Raw genomic sequence first — 21,462 nt, 5'->3', positions numbered from 1 at the left:
AATCCCTCTATGCATGAAGAAGAAATGCTCCGGACAAGGTTTTCATTCTTGTATCTTTTGACCTCTAAGTATGACCTTGACCTTAGACCTAGGGACCTGGTTCTTGCGCATGACACTCCGCCTCGTGGTGGTGAACATTTGTGCCAAGTTATATCAAAATCCCTCCATGCATGAAGAAGATATGCTCCGGACAAAGTTTTCTTTCTTGTATCCTTTGACCTCTAAGTGTGACCTTGACCTTAGACCTAGGGACCTGATTCTTGCGCATGACACTCCGTCCCATGATGATGAACAATTGTGCCAACTTTCATCAAAATCCCTCCATGCATGAAGAAGATATGCTCCGGACAAAGTCATTCTTGAATTTGACCTTTGACCTCTAAGTGTGACCTTGACCTTAGACCTAGGGACCTGGTTTTTGCGCATGACACTCCGTCTCATGATGGTGAACAACTGTGCCAAGTTTCATCAAAATCCCTTCATGCATGTAGAAGATATGCTCCGGACAAAGTCTGTGGACGCCGCCCGCCATCCCGCCCGCCCGCCCGCCAGGGGCGTTCCCATAATACGTCCCGTTTTTCAAACAGGCGTATAAAAATGTATTTAGTGCTATTTATTCCTTGGATGTATATATTTAGAGTAAACAGAAATAACAGGTAAAAACTATCAGTTCAGAAAGTTTGCCATTTCAATTAACCAAATTATAGAAGCCCTTAGTGTTAGTACGTACTGGTACAGAATCCAGGAACACTGGTTAGTTTAACTGCCTGCCATTACATAACTGAAATACTGTTGAAAAACTGTGTTAAAACGAACACAAACAAACAAACAAACAAAATCTAATAATTTTAGTGAAAGAAGCAGGATATTGAACCTGCAACCCCAGGTTTCCATGTCTGACATCATACCACTGGACCAGTACTGTGTCAACTAAATGGTTAGGTAATGTTTTCTATGATCATTTGAAGTTATTCTTCCACCATGTAATCTTTTCGAAGAATCCATTTTTCACCTGTGTATAACGACCGATTTTATCCTTCTCACCCTACAAAATTATTGGATTGACCAATAAATAACCTCAGTTTGATGGTGTACCTTTAGTGCAAAAGTTCGCACTTCTGTACTTGCATACTTGGCTGTACTTGCATACTTGGCTGTACTAGGATTTATCAGAGTACAAGTACATATGACCTCTATGTCCTGTACTTTACTGAAATGACCCTGTTTGTTTATTTGCTCTGTACTTAAGGTGAGCTTTTAACTATCTATCATTATCATAGCATGATTCATGGATTTTACAGGAAGTCCCATTGTGGTTTATACTGTTCTACACAATAAGTAGCATTTAATTCTTATATATAATCAAATATAAAGATTTTTATAATTCACCATAGGTAACCTGTTACAAACTTTTTTAAGCTCACCTGAGCTAAAGGCTCAGGGTGAGCTATTGTGATCACTCACCGTCCGGCGTCTGTCGTCCGTAGTCCGTAGTCCGTCGTCCGTAAACTTTTACTTTAAATGACATCTCCTCATAAACCGCTAGGCCAATTTCATCCAAACTTCACAGGAGTGTTTCTTCGGTGGAGTTCTACAAAAATTATTCAAAGAATTGAATTCCATGCAGAACTCTGGTTGCCATGGCAACCGAAAGAAAAGACTTTAAAAATCTTCTTCTCTAAAACCAGAAGCCCTAGAGCTTAGATATTTGGTGTGAAGCATTGCCTAGTGGACCTCTACCAATTTTTTTTCAAATCATGACCCCGGTGTCAAAATTGACCCGCCCCAGGGGTCACTTTATTTCACATAGGAAAATCTTTAAAAATCTTCTTCTCAAAAACCAGAAGCCCTAGAGCTTAGATATTTGACTAGCATTGCCTAGTGGACCTCTACTAAAATTATTCAAATCATGACCCAGGGGTCACTTGATTTTACAAAGATTTCTATAGGAAAATCTTCAAATTTAAAAAAAAAAATAAACCAAAAGGCCTAGAGCTTAGATATTTGACATGTAGCATTGCCTAATGGACCACTACAAAATTTGTTCAAATATGACCAACGGGGTCAAAATTGACCCCGCCCCAGGGGTCACTTGATTTTACATAGGAAAATCTTCAAAAATTTTCTAAAAATAAACCAAAAGGCCTAGAGCTTAGATATTTCACATGTAGCATTGCCTAGTGAACCTCTACAAAAAATTTTCAAATCATGACCCCCGGGGTCAAAATTGGGGGGTCAAAATTTACCCCGCCCCAGGGGTCACTTGATTTTACATAGGAAAATCTTCAAAAAATTTCTAAAAATAAACCAGAAGGCCTAGATCTTAGATATTTGACTCGTAGCATTGCCTAGTAGACTTCTACAAAATTTATTCAAATCATGACCCCGCCCCATGGGGTTACTTGATTGTACATGGAAAAATCTTCAAAATTTTCTAAAAATAAACCAGGAGGCCTAGAGCTTAGATATTTGACATGTAGCATTGCCTAGTGGACCTCTACAAAATTTGTTCAAACTTGACCCCCCCCAGGGTCAAATTGACCCAGCCCCAGGGGTTACTTGATTGTACATAGGGAAATCTTCATAAGTTCGCTAAAAATAAACCAGAAGGCCTAGATCTTAGATATTTGATATGTAACATTGCCTAGTAGACTTCTACAAACTTTGTTCAAATCATGACCCCCGGGGTAAAATTGGCCCCGCCCCAGGGGTTACTTGATTGTACATCGGAAAATCTTCCAAAAAAAATCTAAAAATCATCAGTTTGACATTTGAAACATGTAGCTCATATTACTCAGGTGAGCGATCCAGGGTCATCATGACCCTCTTGTTTAATTTTGAATGTAAATATTAGTTTATACAACTAATTCTCATGATTGTGTTTCCATAACATATAGTCTGTCAGTAATTAAGTTTCAAAGTTTTCCTAAGAAATATAGCATTAATTTCCTGACAGGAAAAAATTTTCTTCTTTTTTATGTCCCCCGCATCAACTGATGCGGGAGGCATATAGTTTGTTGTCTATGATCAAGGGGTCAGTGCTTTTAAATTATAATAATTCTTTTAAGATATGTGTACTGGGAAATCATTTAATTCCTGGTTTTGTGTAAAATTTAAATGTTGGCCTAATAAAGACTGTCTGCCTTATTATGACTTAGTAAAACATGAATAGTTTTTTTTATATTCTTACGGATATGATCTTGGGGTTTTCAACTTCAGGAGTTGAGATTTTATTAGCTCACCTGTCACATAGTAGTAAATAATTTCTTGTCTGCGCGATAGTGGTTTCATTTATGATTTTATTTTAACCAAACTTGCACACAACTTGTATCACCATAAGATCTCGGTTCCTTTCTTGAACTGGACAGATCCCTTTATGGGTTCCAGAGTTATGGCCCCTGAAAGGGCCAAAATTAGCTATTTTGACCTTGTCTGCACAATAGCAGCTTTATTTATGATTTGATTTTAACCAAACTTGCACACAACTTGTATCACCATAAGATCTTGGTTCCTTTTTTGAACTGGCAAGATTCCATTATGGGTTCCAGAGTTATGGCCCCTGATACGGCCAGAATTAGCTATTTTGACCTTGTCTGCACAATAGCAGCTTCATTTATGACTTGAATTTAATCAAACTTGCACAAAACTTGTGTCACCATAAGATCTCGTTTCCTTTCTTGTACCGGCCAGATCCCATAATGGGTTCCAGAGTTATGGCCCCTGAAAGGGCCAAAATTAGCTATTTTGATCTTGTCTGCACAATAGCAGCTTCATTTATGATTTGATTTTAACCAAACTTGCACACAACTTGTATCACCACAAGATCTTGCTTCCTTTCTTGAACTTAAAGGTCCAAAATTGGCTATTTTGACTTTTGCAGCCATATAGAGACTTCATTTATGGTTTTAATTTGATACAAACTTCCAAAATATCTTCAACAACAATAAATCTTGGATTCCATGACAAATCAGATCCAATCGTAGGTTCCAGAGTTATTTTATATCTGATTACCTCCCCTGATTGTAATCAAAATGGATTTATATCAGTAAGTACTTATAGGACTTATTTGAAATTTCATTATTGTTATTAGTTGGACTGAGACAATCAGGGTAGATAACTATGGACTGATTTTATGTCAGATTACCTCCCTTTATTTCAAATTAAAATGGGTATATCTCCATAACTAATGAAGATACTGATCTGAAATTTCATTTATGTCAACAGATTTATTTGGCAGATCCTTCTTTTGTTCACTTACAATATTTTATTTTTTTTAATTACTTCCCTTTTTCGTTACTATAAATAGCTTATTTTTAGTAACTTTTTTATTATTGGCCGTAGGGAAAAACCGAGACCACTTTTCTGTGGTACAACATGGATGCTACCTCCAATTTTTAGGTGTATTTTGACATATCTATACCTTGTAAGATTTTTTTTTTCTTTTTGGTTAAATTTCTTCCATTTGTTGTTCCTGTCCTTTCGACTTAGATATTTTTTCTGAGGACCTTTTTGTCCTCGAGTGCAATGATAACAGGTGAGCGATATAGGGCCATCATGGCCCTCTTGTTTCGTACACTAACAAAGCCACTAGATCCGCAAAAATTAGTGGCCCACTTATATTAATGATTTCAAAGCTGACTAGGCTAATGACCTAAACCTGGCTAATTTTTCATACCAAGAAAGAAGTTGAAAGGGCAGGAGAAAAAAGAATAACATTCTATCAGTTCAAACACAGTTCAAGGCTGGTGTTAATATAGCTGTGTGAATATATCAGTATATAGATATAGTGGTTAATAAAGTACAAGAAGTATAACATAACCACACTAGGTCTATAAACATAACTGTTCTGGGGCACACCTGAAGAATAGTGTCAAATATCAGAAGGAGATAACTGCTTACATGTATACCAGTGTCCCGTACAGAGTTGTCCTTCCACTGATGCAGGTTTAGGGATGAATTTCTGACTTAGTCTGCCATCAGATATAATGTTTTTCAACATCTCAGCTATTCTTTTTATAAAGCTAAAGTGTTTAAAAATTTATTAGGCTTAGGATATTTGTTAAAGTAACGCACTATAATACATTATAATTATGTTACAGAACTGACTGTATTTGCGACTTAAGTTGCACATAATCTAATTTTATTCAACACTTTAAAGGTATACCAGACCCAGATAATTACAATTACTGCATATTCTTTATGTAAACATGAAGTTGATAATGTCTATAAACAGGACTGTGTAAAATAGTCCACAATTATTACATGTACAACCTAACACAGAATAAATGTGTATTACCAGTAAAAAAACTGGAAGCTTTTCTATAAGAAATGATGTACTGTTATTGCATGACACTGATTATGAATGTAGCTCTGCTTACACAATTTGTTCGTATATTCAGAAAAGTGAAATACATTTGATGTGGCTTTTCTACATTTTTAAGTAAATATTTAAAGGTGAAAATATTTTAGTGAAAGATGGACATTGGATATCTTTAATAAATTCAGTACTGAAACTACACTGTAGATGTTAAAACATGTATATAAACAAGCGTAGAAGAGAAATGAGCCACACCATGAGAAAACCAACATAGTGCATTTGCGACCAACATGGATCCAGACCAGCCTGCGCATCCGCGCAGTCTGGTCAGGATCCATGCTGTTCGCTAATGGTTTCTCTAATTATCCCCCCGCCAAAGGCGAAGGGGATATTAGAAATGCTCTCCGTCCGTGCGTGCGTGCGTGCGTCCGTCCGTCCGCAACGATCTTTGTCCGGAGCATAACTCCAAAAGTACTGGAGGGATTTTCTTCAGACTTCATACACTGATAGAACACATTGGGAGGAAATGCAGTGTGCAAGAACAATAACTCTACCTTGCCTATTTTTTGAGTAATTCCCCTTTATCTTATTTTCTTAAAAAAATTTGTCCGGAGCATAACTCCAAAAGTACTGGAGGGATTTTCTTCAAACTTCATACACTGATAGAACACATTGGGAGGAAGTGCAATGTGCAAGAACAATAACTCTACCTTGCCTATTTTTTGAGTTATTCCCCTTTATCATATTTTCTTAAAAAAAATTGTCTGGAGCATTTCTTCTTCATGCATAGAGGGATTTTGATATAACTTGGCACAAATGTTCACCACCACGAGACAGAATGTCATGCACAAGATCCAGGTCCCTAGGTCTAAGGTCAAGGTCACACTGAGAGGCCAAAGGTCAGATACAAGAATGACATTGTCCGAAGCATTTCTTCTTCATGCATGGAGGGATTTTGATGTAACTTGGCACAATTATACACCATCATGAGACGAAGTGTCATGCGCAGTTCCCTTCTTTAGAATTACCTCCCTTTGTTGTTACTTTAAATAGCTTGTATTGTAACTTTTTCATTACTAGTCGTAGGGAAAAATCGAGACAACTTTTCTGTAGTACAACATGCATGCTACATCCAATTTTGAGTTGTATTTTGACCAATCTCTACCTGGTAAAGATTTTTTTGTGGACTTGCAATTTTTTTTTTTTTTTTTTTTTTTTTTTTTTTTTTTTAAGATTAACTCCCCTTAGTTGTTACTATAAATAACTTATATTGTAACTTTTTTTATAATTTACTGTAGGGAAAAAACAAGACCACTTTTCTGTGGTACAACATGGATGTTACATTCCAATTTTATGTGTATTTTAAGATATCTACCTGGTAAGGAGTTTTTTGTGGACTTAGAAAAACAAAAGACTTACAATGATTACTAAACAACCACAAAATTAAAATTCCATTTGCAAATACAGCTGCTAGGCTAAAGAAATTTGCTGTGACGGGCATATATTGTGACATTCTGGCACTCGTGTTCCCTGTTAGCTTTCCATTCCTTCTTTTTACAGTAGCCATATAGAAAAACATCATAGCTATACTGTTCATGAAAATTAATAAAATTTAGCAGTAAACCACCTCACCACTGACTTATTCTTTCTTTCACATCTTTAAAACCCCTGATGCGGACCACAGCTAAATGGTTCTTCAAAGCTTTCCCCAAAATTAATACTTTCAGACACTAACTTGCCAGGAACTTTAGCCTTCAATTATAATATGCCCGGCGGGGGGATTGGCCATGTCTAACATGGCTCTTGTTGCAGTAGGCAACAGCATGGATCCTGACCAGACTGCGTGGATGTGCAGGCTGGTCTGGATCCATGCTGTTTGCGAATGCACAATGTTGGTTTTCTCATGGTGCGGCTCATTAATGATGTAATGTAATGCAATTAACTTAGGTAATGTAATGGTAAGTTTGTTCATTACTTATCCAAAAACAAGTAATGGTAATGCAACGCAAGGTATATTAGCAATGCAATGGAAACTCAAAGCATTACTCTGTGCTTGCTATGCAGGGGCAAAAGCAGAAACATTGATAACAAATTTCTTCCTGTAATGTTCGGATTTTTTATTTTGCTTCTGATGCTGGGTCAAACATTTAAAAAAAAACTTAAGATTTTAAAACTAGCTTTAAACTAATTGTAAAGGAACATAAACAAAAATATGTGCCTGCTGTTGTTATTTTCCATGTTTACAGTCCAGTGTAAAACAGGGGACAAGATTATATTTCATATGTAGACTTCTGATACTTTGTACTTTACAGGGTCTATCACGGACCAGGGATGGTTTGCTTATTGCAGAGATGGATTTGAACTTGTGCCGCCAGGTGAAGGACAGGTGGTGCTTCAGGGTAAGAAATTTGTTGTCTAGTATATAAATGTGACTTACAAAGCATGCTTTAACCTTACAAAGTTTAGATATCATATGTTTTTCACAGATACTATACTTTAGAAACTATTAATGATACCCCAAAATACAGAATAAATAGGGGCTGTATTGTAGCCATGCATGTCTCTCCATCCTTTTAGTCAGCTCCATATCTCCTTTACTGCTTGGAACTAGCATCCGTTGTTAACCACATTAGGACTACATACAGAGAGCACAACACAGGTCATTAGATCCAAGGTCAAGGTCATAGATGGAGATCAAAGATCAAATAGCTTCACTTCATGCCTGCTCCATATTATCAAATGCACTTGGAAGATTTTCATAAAACTAGTATCAATTATTAACATCACCAAGATGAGCAGAGTGCACAACACAGGTCCATAAGTCCAAGGTGAGGGTCACATCTGGAGGTCAAAGGTCAAATTGCTTAAAACTGTGTTCACATAATCTTTTGTAAACCTCTTAAGCTTTTCATAAAACTGTCATCAAGATGATGTGCAGAGCACATGATTCATATCACTAAATTCAAGGTCAAAGGTCAAATAACTTAACTTCATGTCCACTCCATATCTTCTAAACCTCTAGAATTAAATTTATATAATTAGCGTCAGTTATTAAACTCATCCAGTCGACATGCTGAGGTCACAAGCCGGGTTACCAGATACAAGGTTAAGGTCACACTAAGTCTTGAAGGTCACAGGTCATTATCATGTTATTTTACTTTCTTTGTTTCAAAGCAGCATCTGGGGGTATAAATTGCCTTAAGTGCTATCTAGTTATATGATGTTTCAGTGCCATAAATATCCAATATAAATGTGATGTGAAATTTTCCTTGTCTGCTTTAATCATTCTAGATAGGTTCATTTTTATGTCCATACATGTCTAAGAAGATTATTATTTTGACTTGCTTATTTCAGTCCATTGGTCAGTCAGTCCTTAGGTAAACTAATGCTTTCTGATTTATAACTGGAAAACATTTAGTGATGGCCATATTTCCATCAAACTTGATATGCAGATTGTTTTTTTTACAGTATTGCTGGTTTTGGTCAGTAGGTCAAAGTTCAAGGTCACAGTATGTTTGAGAGTGACATTTGTTCGAAATCATTAATTCAGAATGCTTTGTCCTTCAGCTGCCAAACTTAATTGGAAAATTGCCTTTGGTCAACAGATGACCCATAGTGTTTTTTTGATCAATGAATTAAAGGTCAAGTTTATGGAGATTTTGTGACTGAAAATGTTTTTTGATAATTTTATAGCATAGTATGATTACCTGTCATCAGTAGGTGATCCCTTTGTTTTCGAGAGATCAGTACGTCTAAGACCAGGATCACAGATACAGCTTTTAGTGATGGATCAATAATGCTACATATGACTAAATGCTGTTAGTGAATTTTTTTTGTACCCCCCGAACAGCAAAGTTGTAATGGATTATACTGGTTTCAGGTTGTCTGTCCGTCTGTTTGTCCGTAGACACAATCTTGTGCGCGCCAACTCTCCTCATCCCCTTGACGCAATTTAATGAAACTTCACACGTGATCAGTAACAACAGTAGTTGTACATGGTGCATGTTAGGTTCTTTCAGAAAAAAATTCTGCAGAGTTATGGAACTTCGTTTTTTGTTACTATACTATATACATACAGTCCACATAATTATGCAATCTTGTGTGCGTCAAATTGCAATTATTTACTGTGTCAGTGCATGAGGGGGTACATTCATCACCTTCAGTGATAGCTCTAGTTTAAGCTGCAAAATTATTTTTGATATTTTTTGTTGACATAAAATGCAGTATCTTAGAAATCAAAGAATCAAAGAAAGATTCTGAAAAAATCAGTTTTCGAGATTTTTTAAAAGTAAAGGAACTTGCCATTTTAATTACTGTGTAAAATTATAATAAGAGCAGGTGGAGTTGAAACTAAGGTGATTTGTTTTCTTCTTTACAGATGACACAACGTCTAGATATGTATGCTGAAGAACTTACAGCGGCTGTGAAGCCAGACTACGTTCCAGATGTGGTCAAGGAGAATTAGTATGTGATGTACTATATGATGGTATGGCTTTCTTATGGTGTTCTTTAAGTTCTTATAATGCTTTTGCTTAAAATGTGCTGTGTCATTTATATAGGTTTAGTTTAAACATATTGTTTAATGATTTGATTTTGGGGACATTAAATTTTGTGCTTTTGGCAAACACAGAAATTTCATGGGGACATGACTTTGTGTATTTCAAATTTTAAAGATGAAATGAATGAAAAATTTGCTTATTGGGATTTTATAATCTTGTATTGTCATAACAAAAAACTCCATGAAAACTAATGAATTTTACAGTATTTATTTTGTAATACATCTTTAAAAAACATTTGACAAACAAAAGGACTGGAATGGCAGAATCAACTAAAAGTTCCTCTCACATACATTAATGGCAAGCATTGAATAGGTGATCATAAGATCATTATATATAGACCTAACTAAATGGTAAATAATCAACTTACCAAGCACTCACGGACAAGGGCCTAACAAAACTCACCTCAACAAAACCCCCTCCTGCTGATATAACAAAAAGTAGAGGAAACCATTCTGGTACATTTAACAGAATAATCATAATTTTGTGAAGAACTTTTTAAAAATAATTTTATATTTAGGCATCAAAAATTACTACATTACTTTTCTTCTTGAAAATATTTTACAATAATATAAAAGGAAAATTCATGGGAGGGGTTTCGTCCATTTATTCAGAAATCATTGCATGAATCAAAATGACCAACTGTTTTGTCTTCTGTCAAATTTTCACAGAGAACATAACCTCAGCACTGTTGATTTGACCACAATTTGCCATCCAGTTGTTTTTAGTAGGTGGTCAGTTCTACCCATGTACCTGCCTAAGCCTTGAAAAAATGCCTGGAGGAGCACCAAGGGTCTTTCTACAGCGTTAGAAGCTTGAAACTTGCTGTATGTATTTAACTATGTAGAAGTAACCTGAAAACCAAACAAGAGCTGTTGGTGGACAGCAACACTTGACTACTTGAATAAACATAAGTTTCAATCCATTCCCATTTATGGGTACTGAGATGCCAACTTACAAACAAAAACTTAACCAAAAATTGCTAAGTAGAAAAAGGGGCATAATTTTGTAAAAAAAAAAGCAAAACAGAGTTACGGAACCATTGCAGTGTTAGCCAGTTTTTCACATTGAATAAGTGTGTGAGGTTTCAGTTGTTACTGAGATACCAGCTTACATACAAAAACTTAACCAATTACGGATACCAACGCTGAGGTGGATGCCAAGGAATGGGTGAGTCCAATAGCTCTACCTATTCTTCAAATAGTCCAGCAAAAAATCAAAATCATGAAAACTGAAACTGATATAATATTATCAGAAATAAACCATGTAATTTCTGTCAAGCGGCCAAAGTCATAACAACAAGTGTGTAGTATTATGAATATTTTATTTCATTTTCTTTCAGATGCTGGGACAGACTGTCAGTATAATGGTGCTATTTGATGAATTCCTACACTTCTAGACATTCCACAGAAATTGCTTGTTAACAGTCTATTTTGTAGTTATATGTATGATATGTATGTGTGAGCCATATGCATATAGGAATATAGAAAAAAATCAAAAGACTTCACAAAGTATTTGAGTGTTTGTATATTATAACGTTAGAAAATGCTTTGCAAGAAGAAGGTACTATTCTGTTATTGTGATAATTAACAGGTGTGAATTAATTTACGAGTAGAGTCAAACTTCTTTCGCTTGAACTTGGATAATTCAAACGCCACATTTCGCTCAAACTCATCGTCAGAGCCCAGAAAAATCCCTATATGTATAATTCTTTATGGTTCAAGCTCCCAATAACTTAAAAAAAAATTACCGATCCCATAGAGTTTTAGTGAAAAAAGTTTGACTTTATTTATAGCCATTTCTGTTCATGAGATTTCAATATCTTTACAATGTATGAATATTAGTTAAATAATTTAAGAAATAATATATCTCATCCAATGATTTGTGGTTGAATAAAATCATTGTTTGGAGTTCAGATGCGAAGGAATTATATCACGAGGGCGCAGCCCTCGTGATATAATAATACGCATCTGAACGACAAACAATAATTTTATTCAAGAGCAAATCACTAAATGAGATATATTATTTCGATTCTAACATGCTACCAAGGATTTTTAAGTACATCCTTGACGACGTTCGTCAAATATTTGCCTTTTTTTTTTGTTGGTTTCTTTTTTTTCGAAGCGCCGCTATGCCGTTTGACGCTATGATGTAATAATTGTGACATCAGAACAGTGAATTGTTGTAAAAATACACACAGCTTTCAGCCTTCTTTGTTTAATAGGAAAACAAATCAAGTTGTGTTAGATTATGATTTTATTTACTATGAACCAATGCACAACATGCCTACAACTTGGCAATGATGTCAACATGTCTGAAAAAGTCACAAGTCACTGCATTTAACTGACAATGTTTACAGCCCAAATATGTTTCCTTTGAATGCATTCCAATTCTTTTGAAATCTATTTGCAGCAGATGTGAATCACGTCACAGGGTTTAATAAGTACAGACCTTGAAAAGTCCTTGAATTTGATGCTAGTTCTTAAAAACTACTTGAAGATATCAAATACACCAAAAAAGTCCTTGAATTTCAGAAAAAAATGCTTGAATTTCATCTAGAATTTGAAAAACACTTTCAGCAACTTGCTTTTTGGAAAGAATACATTTGAAAAAGAGTTAGATATAAATAAAGCTGATTTGAAAGAAAATATGGCATATCCTGGTATGTACCAGTTGCAGTCATTAGTAGTGATCTGTGACCAGATTTTATCGTTATTTACAGAGTGCAATTTCTGCCAAAACAATGTTTTAGGAAATAGTTTCTAAAGTTGTTTGGACTGAAATTTAAAGTTATGATTTCCAGATATATAGTCGTATGAAGGGTGAAAAGCACTTGAATTTTGTCTCGGATATTCTGTGTGAGCCCTGATTTCAAAGGCCACAATTCTTTTTTCTGCCTTTGTAAACATGTCATTTTGGTATATGAGATGTGTGCATTTTATCCGATTTATCCGTGGAAAGTGAGCATTGTGGCCAGACTCACTTTAGAACCATTGTTGTTTAATGTTGTATTAGATATTTTGAAATTAGAGTATGCAAAAAGGATTAATTAGACAATTTAGTATTATAATGTAGAAAAAAAAACTGTGAAAATAAAACATGCAAAAGATAATTATGTTTTACAATGGACAAATACATTTGGTCTCCATACATTTTTAACATGCACATGTCGTTCATATCCAAGTGAGGTCTACAAAACCACAAATCATTCCTTTAGTTTTTTAGCTCACCTGAGCTAAAGGCTCATGATGAGCTTTTGTGACCGCTCAATGTCGTCGTCAGTCGTCTGTCCGCCAACATTTTCTAAAAAAATCTTCTTGAAAACCACTGGGCAGAATTACACCAAACTTCACAGGAATGATCCTTGGGTGGTCCCCTTTCAAAATTTTTCAAAGAATTGAATTCCATGCAGAACTCTGGTTGCAATGGCAGCCAAAAGTAAAAACTTTAAAAATCTTCTTGTCTAAAACCACAAGACCTAGGCCTTTGATATTTTGTATGTAGCATTGCCTTGTGGTCCTCTACCAAAATTTTTCAAATTATGCCCCTGGGATGAAAAGAGGCCCTGCCCCCGGGGTCTCAAGTTTTACATAGACTTATATAGGAAAAAAGCTTTAAAAATCTTCTTGCCTGAAACTGCAAGGCCTAGGCTTTTGATATTTTGTATGTTGCCTTTCCTAGTGTTTCTCTACCAAAATTGTTCAAATTATGTCCCTGGGGTGAAAAAGAGGACCTGCTCTGGGGGTACCAAGTTTAACATAGACTTATATAGGAAAATAAATTAAAGATCTTCTTGTCTGAAAGTTCAAGGCCTAGGCCTTTGATGTTTGGTATGTAGCATTGCCTGGTGGATCTCTAACAAGTTTGTTCAAATTATGCCCCTGGGGTGAAAAGAGGCCCCTCCCTGGGGGTCACTTGTTATAATTATGAGTTATATAGGAAAAAATACTTTAAAAATTATCAGATCATTTTTCCTAGACTGTTGAATTATAGTTACCTGATGACCCCAAGCAATTAGGGATCACTTGACTGTGACCTTGACCTACTGACCTACTTTCTTGTTTTTTAAGATACAGCCTTGAAATTTGGATGACATGTACAATTTTGCACACTGATCTTAAAACTGACTTTCATTTACCATGAATGTGACCTACTGATCCACTTTAATATTTTAGCATCAGTTTGCTATTTGAAACATGTGGCTCATATTACTCAGGTGAGCGATCCAGGGTCATCATGGCCCTCTTGTTTTCTTAATAAAGCTGTAATACACTTGGTCACTATAAAATGTGGATAATAAACTAGACACTCTAATTATTGTGTGTATATCATCAAAATGCCTGTTAAATATCAACTTTTTTGTAAAAAAAAAATACATTTAAATTGAAAATTGAAAACTTTCACCAAGTTGTTGGTGTACTGATTTCTGGTTCGTTTTGATTGTTTTCATATATTATTGTATTTTGCTTATCAGTTAAAAAGGTAATAATGTAATTAGAAATGTTAGAATATAGATATAGATAGCTCTTGTATCTATTTTTGTTGACTAAATGTTTTTTTTTTCCATTTTAAAAAGTTGATTGAAACTTTTATATTTTCAATATATGATATAAAAGTAACAACTGAAATTTCTGATTTTATTATTTAAGTATTCTATCAGTTTATTGAATTGTAAAAGAAAAAAAAGCGTGTTGAAATTTGATAAACATTTTATGGAGAAAATGTATTACAGTCATATGGATAAAAAGCATTTTGTGGTTTTACCTGATATTAAAATAAACACAACTTACTTTCAATTGGCACAGGACCATTTTTCGAAGTTGGGGAAGGGCTGCCAAGCTGATGATGTACACTGAAAAAATTTCCATGAAATTCTTTGAACAAAAACAAAACCAACACAAAATGTCATTCATGAGTGTTTAAAATACAGTCTTGAATAAAAAGATTGGTAGGGGTCAAAGTATATATTACGCCTGTTCAACACCTCACCCCACCCTCCACACTAAAATGAGAACAGTTCTATTCAGAAGAATGTTTATTTGTTACAGATAGCACAGATGTCATTATCTAAATAATAAAAAAATATCCAATTTTCACACAAAAAGGACTATTTGGCTTCTTTGATCGAAAGCATAAGGGCAACTATCGTGTTTGTTATTGAGTGATTTTTCTTTATAAAATATTATTGATGGAAGCATGTTGATAGATTGTTGCATTATAAATACTATTTAAATTCCCTGCTGTGATTGTTAGATTATGAAGATTAAAATTTTTATGTTTGCTGGTTACTTATAATATAATAGAATATAAATGAATAAACTAATGATTTCATTTGGTTTGTTTCTTAATCAGAGCCACGAGAAACAAAAAATGTACTAAACAACATGGCTCACCTGACAAAGACTTCATCATGCAAGTTCAATGAATTACAACAAGTTGTTTTGGTTTTACAAAAAAGCAAGGGCTTCGAGCGAAACTGGTCTATCTATATATAGGAATAGAAGTAGATAGACCAGTTTTCCTCTAAGCCCTCGATATATGTCAGTTAGTTCCTGTACAGAGTATGAACAAAGAGCAACTCTCACGGTTGACGCTTCATCCAAATATGAGGAGTACCTTTGAATTTGGGACTCTATAGACTTCTGCCATTTAAAATACACGAGTTACACTTTGACCTTTGAGAAAGGGATTTGTGTCTCGGGGCATTACACGCCATTAAACTGAAGCAAACCATACTGCCATTTTGAGGAAGGTTGCATGCATGTATGACAAAGTAACTGGGGCACATGTCTTATGCGTGAAGAGGATCCTTTGGAACGCATCCCCGAAAAAGAAAACGATACTCGGTTTGATAGAAACTGTCCATGAGATTTGATGAAAAGTAGAACAGGCTCCGTAATTATTTAATGGACTCATTAATCCCAGAAGGCTATAGTCTAAGTATGGAGCGACAGTCTGACAAGATGACCTCTTGTTCCCCAGGTGTGACAAAAATACTGCATATCTGAAATTTGACTTTTCGGACAGGACCGGGTTTAAGGTTGTAGCTTCTTTCGATTTCCCGTCGCTTTTTCTTCATGGTTAAACAAAAACAGGTAGGAAAGCAGAAAACATCACTGCATTGGCCTAATATGGCGATTTCTTAACCTGTCCACCACCGACTTAATGTAATTTCACAGCGCCGATTTAATTTTTTTTCTCTGGGAAAACTACTGAAATAATGAAAAACGACGCTGAACTAAAAACCATGTAAACTGCATTTATAAAATATGGAACAGCAAAATAGTTTTACGTATTTTTAGGCTTGACACTGACATTAGTTTCTGAATGATGTATGCGCATCAATATAGTGGACAATCAAACTCGGGAATGGCAAAATCCTAATATGCACGAGCAGTTTTGGAGCGAACACAAAATACATCGAGTCAATGTTGTTGGTATTGTTAAACGTCTGTTCCGTATTGTCTTCTTGAAATTCTAATATGTGCTCTTGACAACACCAAAATTCTACGCGTGTAAAATCTCACGAATGTATTTTAAAAGATGTGCGACATGCGAAGCGGCATTATCCGATCAGAAAGCGCGTGCCCCTGATTCAAGACAAATACTGATTTTCGGTCAGATTCTATGTTATGACAACCGATAATGTCAATATGTAGTGCATTTATAGAAAGATTTCGTTTCGATTTTTTGTTTCGTGGTCAGTATCTGGTTTAACCAGGTCAGTTGGTAAGTCACTGGGTTAAATTCTATCAAATACGGACATTTATAAACACATGCAAGGTATTAATTCACAGTTCATTTACAGGTGTCTTTTTTTATTTTGAGCCCTTGTACGTGACCAAGACTGCTGTCAAAATCTAGGAGTATTTCAGATCGAATAAGAAATGGTACAGATTACGAACCACAGAAGCATTGAAACAAAACATAAGAACTAGTTTATAACCCGAATATAATAAGGAAGTGGGTTCACGTGAACTTAAAGTTAATGAAAAATTGACTCAAATGTGATAACCGATTTATGCTCCTTTTAAAATCGACTTGTCCAAACAGAAAGGTAGTTTAATTTGATTTAACATGACCGTAAATAGCACCCCATGCAGGTATAGAATTTGTACGTGTTCAAGTTCACTTTCAGCTAAATAAAGTTCATCTGGAGATCAAGACAAATCGTACTATATACGGGCTAACCGGTAGCCATTTTTATCCTCCTCCCCTTTTAACCATTAGCCTGCTAAATTTCTATAATGAACTTGTCCGTCTTTCATTTGGACAGTACCATTAACTGTTAAAAGGGGGTGCTTACCAAAAAGAGACTGACTGAATGGCGAACAGTGCAGACCTTGATCAGGCTGCATATGGAGTGCGTTTATACTAAAACTTCACACGATGGCGGACAACGCATTTTCTTCTTTGAAATACTTGAGTTATCAAAATACACTTTATCTTTGGTCAAAATCTTAGACAGAAATAGTGATGACGAGGCTGGCCAATATGCGTGCAAAAATACTGTCCAAAATTACTTTTTCTACAAAAAATGAATAAATTAAGGTTAAAATTTATGTACTGATCATGGTAAGTCTTGATACTTAATCCTTGTGTGCGCCACCCGATTATTGCTTCGTTTTGTAGCTTCAGATTTAAAGTGTTGTTCCGCCAACTTCGAAAAACCACGTGCAAAATGACATATCCTATCGACTTAATAATGTGTGGGTGCGTGCCCGTGTGTGCCTTGAGCATTTCTAAACAAAAGTCAAAATATCTTTATGATTGGGTTTGTAACTACTACGGACAAACTTGAAATATAAACAGTCTAGTAGGGAAAAAATATCAAATGGGAACCTTGCAGACGGCGTCTTTATAAAAAGGAAATAAAAAAAATATTGACATAACCTACAGTTTCTGAATGATTTTCTGCTCATCTTGATATGATCTCCGGTCGAGCTTAGGAATGTCAAAATCTGTTCATGCACGTGGTAGTTACAGAGCGGAAATACCTATTTTTTTCGTGACTGTACTTCGGGACATGTGCAACATTTTGTTGCACACCATTCTTGTTATTTGTCATCAACATCATATGTTTTTGTGCGACCAAGTAAAACTTAGCAATGTCTCCGCAACTCACTGGGTTTCGTTTAAACTAGGACCACGCATAATTCCTGTTTCAATACAATGGGTTAAATCCCCGTGAGGGTGGACCGTGATCGAGGTTTCCACTTTCTCTAGCTTATATTAGTGTCAGTTTGCTACCCTGGAACCAAACTGCTGTCACTGCCGAAGACAAGAGAAATTCTGAACAATTTACCATTTTTTCTAATATCTGTTAGATATCCAGCTAGACACAAGTTAAAAAATATATATTTTTAGGGAACATGAGATGTATTCTAACAACTTTTTCTAATAATTGTTGTTTCCTGTTTCACCTGTTGATAAAAATTCAGTCCTTTTTGTTTCTTTATCATAAGGCACCATCAATGCTTTTCTTGTAGGCGCGTGTCTCTGAGGACTATTGATAGCGAAAGTCTGGTCAGTTTCTTTGTTGACCATCAACAATGTCGATAATCAGCGCATGCACCAATACTCATGTGTCGTGAACTAGAAGACTTTTTATTTCGTGGTCAGTTCTGATCTTAGGAAAAGAAATCCTGACAGGCAGAGCATGCAGAGGGACAACCATTTCGGCAGTGTAAGACTTGTTCTGATTTTTTGTTCGCCTTGAACAGTTATTCAGTTACGTAACAGTGGGCAGTAAACTTAGCTAACGTTACTAGATTCTGCACCAGTCCTTTCCTGTTTTTCCGCAAGTGACCAAGCAATGTAATAGTACATGTTCATGATGTTGTTTTTTTTTTACAAGTTTTCATTGACCATGGTACATGTTCAGCTCTGCCTCGGACGTTTGTTAATGTTGTTCCAGTTCTACTTAGTTTCTTATATAGAAAAATTGTTCGAGGATATTCTGTTAATTCCTACGCTTTTCGCCGATTTTTTTTACACACGACGTTCTATTTAAGAAGTTTTTTTTCCACCTTCGTGATTTAGGCATTATTTCATCCACGATTCAATTACACAATCAGGTTTCCAAATTTTATGAATAAGTTTCGAAGACCATTTAAGGTCGATACTAGAACAAGAGGCTCAAATCGGCCTATGTCGCTCGAAAACCTTAACCATCTGTCTTTGCTTCTAACTATGTTTGATGAAAATCCTTTAAGCTGCTCATTAACACAAAAGTTTAGTTTTTTTTTCTATATTTTGCTGTCACGCACCAAAACGCATAACCATCAGAAGAAATCATTCAAGGTATTCCATCAGAAGAAATCATTCAAGGTATTTGTATTTTAAGTCTAGTGGCCCCTAAAAGGGCCCAAGTACCCCCATGTGAACAAACAGCATAAGAAATGATATTACAAAGTTTGATGAAGATCAAAAGAAACATGGCAAAGGACCTTGTAATGATGCTTCAGACAAGGTTTTATGAAGACCCATCAAGCAGTCATTTCTATTTTTTAACTCTGGCGGCCCGGTCCCTTAAATGGGCCAAGTGCCCAACTTCGAACAAATCTGTATAAAATTTGGAGAAGACTATTCACGTGCACAGAGCGTCTGACTTCGGATTATTTTTGGAAGAATACGCTTTTTCCTTGTGCCTAATAAGCGTTCACATAACTTGTCCCAACCGCAACGTCTTGCACATCAGTACAAATATGGGCAGTGTTGCTTTTTTATTCCAAAATCTACTTTTGAAATGATACAAACGCATATTTGTGGGCAAGCTGGTGACCTGAAATGACTGAAGAGAAAACGAACGACTAAAGCGGTAAACACGAGTTGGCTGAAAAAAGCATAATCTTCGACAATACTGAATATGAGGTAAGAAGAGAGGGCGCTGCCGTGTATTGTATTGTTGCCTTATGGAATGAGTTGAAGTCTGACCGATTCCCGATTGAGGCAGTGCCTTATTTCATATTAATGCTACAGACCAAGTTTGATGAAGATCCATCAAGCGGTTCATAAGTCTTATAAAGGTATTTCTATTTTTAGCTCTTAGTGGCCCCAGAATGGGGCAAAGTGCCCCCATTTAAAAAATTTGGCAGATGACCTTATAATGCTGCTATAGACAAAGTTTGATGAAGATCCATCTAGCGGTTCATGAGATGTTTTAAAGGTGTATCTAATTTTAGCTCTAGCGGCCCTTGAAAGGGGCAAAGTGCCCCCATTTGAACACAGTTGGGAGAAGACCTTATAATGATGCTACAGATAATCATACATGAAAGTCCTATGACATGTGCATACCCACATCATGTAGATGTTGTATATAGTTTAATTTCAGTTGAATGGAAACTGTTTATTAGACAATATTCTGATGTATTTGTAATATTTCAAAGTCCAACAAGAGCACCGCAATGCGGAGCAGTCCAACAAGAGCACCGCAATGCGGAGCAGTCCAACAAGAGCACCGCAATGCGGAGCAATATATGCCTGAAGGTATGACCTTTGACCCCAAAGTGTGACCATGACCTTGTAGCTAGCCATCCAGAACATGGGCTCTGCACATCGTCTCGATGTGGTGAACATTTGTGTCAAGTTTCTTCGAAATCCTTCAAGCGGTTCAAGAGTTAACGATGACCTTTGACCCCTGTGTGACCTTGACCTTAAAGTGAGACATCCAGAACATGCGCTCTGCACGTCGTCTCGATGTGGTGAACATTTGTGCCAAGTTTCTTTACAATCCTTCAAGTACTTCAAGAGTTACAGAGCGGACACGAACCACCACACTCATATGACTATTGACCCCCAAGTGTGACCTTGACCATGAAGCAAGCCATCCAGTGAACATGGTGAACATTTGTGTGAAGTTTCTTTGAAATCCTTCAAGGGGGTCAAGAGTTATAGAGCGGAAACGAAACACACTCATATGATCTTTGACCCCTAACTGTGACCTTGAAGCAAGTCATCCAGAACATGCGCTCTGCACATGTCATCACCTCGGTGTGGTGAACATTTGCGTCAAGTTTCTTTGAAATCCTTCAAGCGGTTCAACTGTTACAGAGCGGACACAAAATTGCTAACAGACGGACGAACATAGGGGGGTATAACAGAACACGTCCCTAATACAAGAAAATTTGGTAAGTTTACACAGACATAATTGTTGGGGAAAAGTGACCAGACTCGCCTGGTGGCCTTGTTTTTCCACAAATCAGAAAAACTCAATCTTCGTAAATGGTCACCCAAGGAACATTTGTGTAAAACTTTATAATTGGACAAGATTTTCACTTTCTACTATACACATACAGGGAAAAGTAACAAGAACCTATGGCAGCTGTTTTTTCTGACTAATAAAACTTGAACAATCTTGGCAGGTGGTTACCCTACAAACATGTTTGAAATTTAGTTGTTGTTTGAAGATTTTTCCATTTTTAGCCTTAGAAGCCATTGAACACTTCGAAGAGAAGCAATTAAGGAACATCCTGGCAGTTTCATAAACCTTCATTAAGGTAAAGAAAGCACGGACGTATGGACGGTGAACAATTACCATAGATTATCGGAGCACTTCAGGCTCAAATGCGCTATAAAAACATTCGATTT

General features: G+C 36.0%; 1 protein-coding gene across 1 annotated transcript in view; it reads left to right on the top strand.

Annotated features, from left to right (window-relative positions):
* LOC123533838 (beta-ureidopropionase-like) overlaps positions 1–11,351 on the top strand; it is a 42,964-nt gene extending 31,613 nt beyond the window's left edge. Inside the window, exons 13-15 of the mRNA XM_053520178.1 lie at positions 7,630–7,716; positions 9,696–9,803; positions 11,216–11,351. Of these exons, the coding sequence (XP_053376153.1) occupies positions 7,630–7,716; positions 9,696–9,782 (174 nt within the window). The 3' untranslated portion in view covers positions 9,783–9,803; positions 11,216–11,351. The remainder of the gene's footprint in view (positions 1–7,629; positions 7,717–9,695; positions 9,804–11,215) is intronic.
* Positions 11,352–21,462: the final 10,111 nt, after the last annotated feature.

Source organism: Mercenaria mercenaria, chromosome 12 (genome assembly GCF_021730395.1).
Source record: "Mercenaria mercenaria strain notata chromosome 12, MADL_Memer_1, whole genome shotgun sequence".
NCBI lineage: Eukaryota > Metazoa > Mollusca > Bivalvia > Venerida > Veneridae > Mercenaria > Mercenaria mercenaria.
Note: the sequence above shows the minus strand (reverse complement) of the source record. Positions and strands in the feature narration are given on the sequence as shown.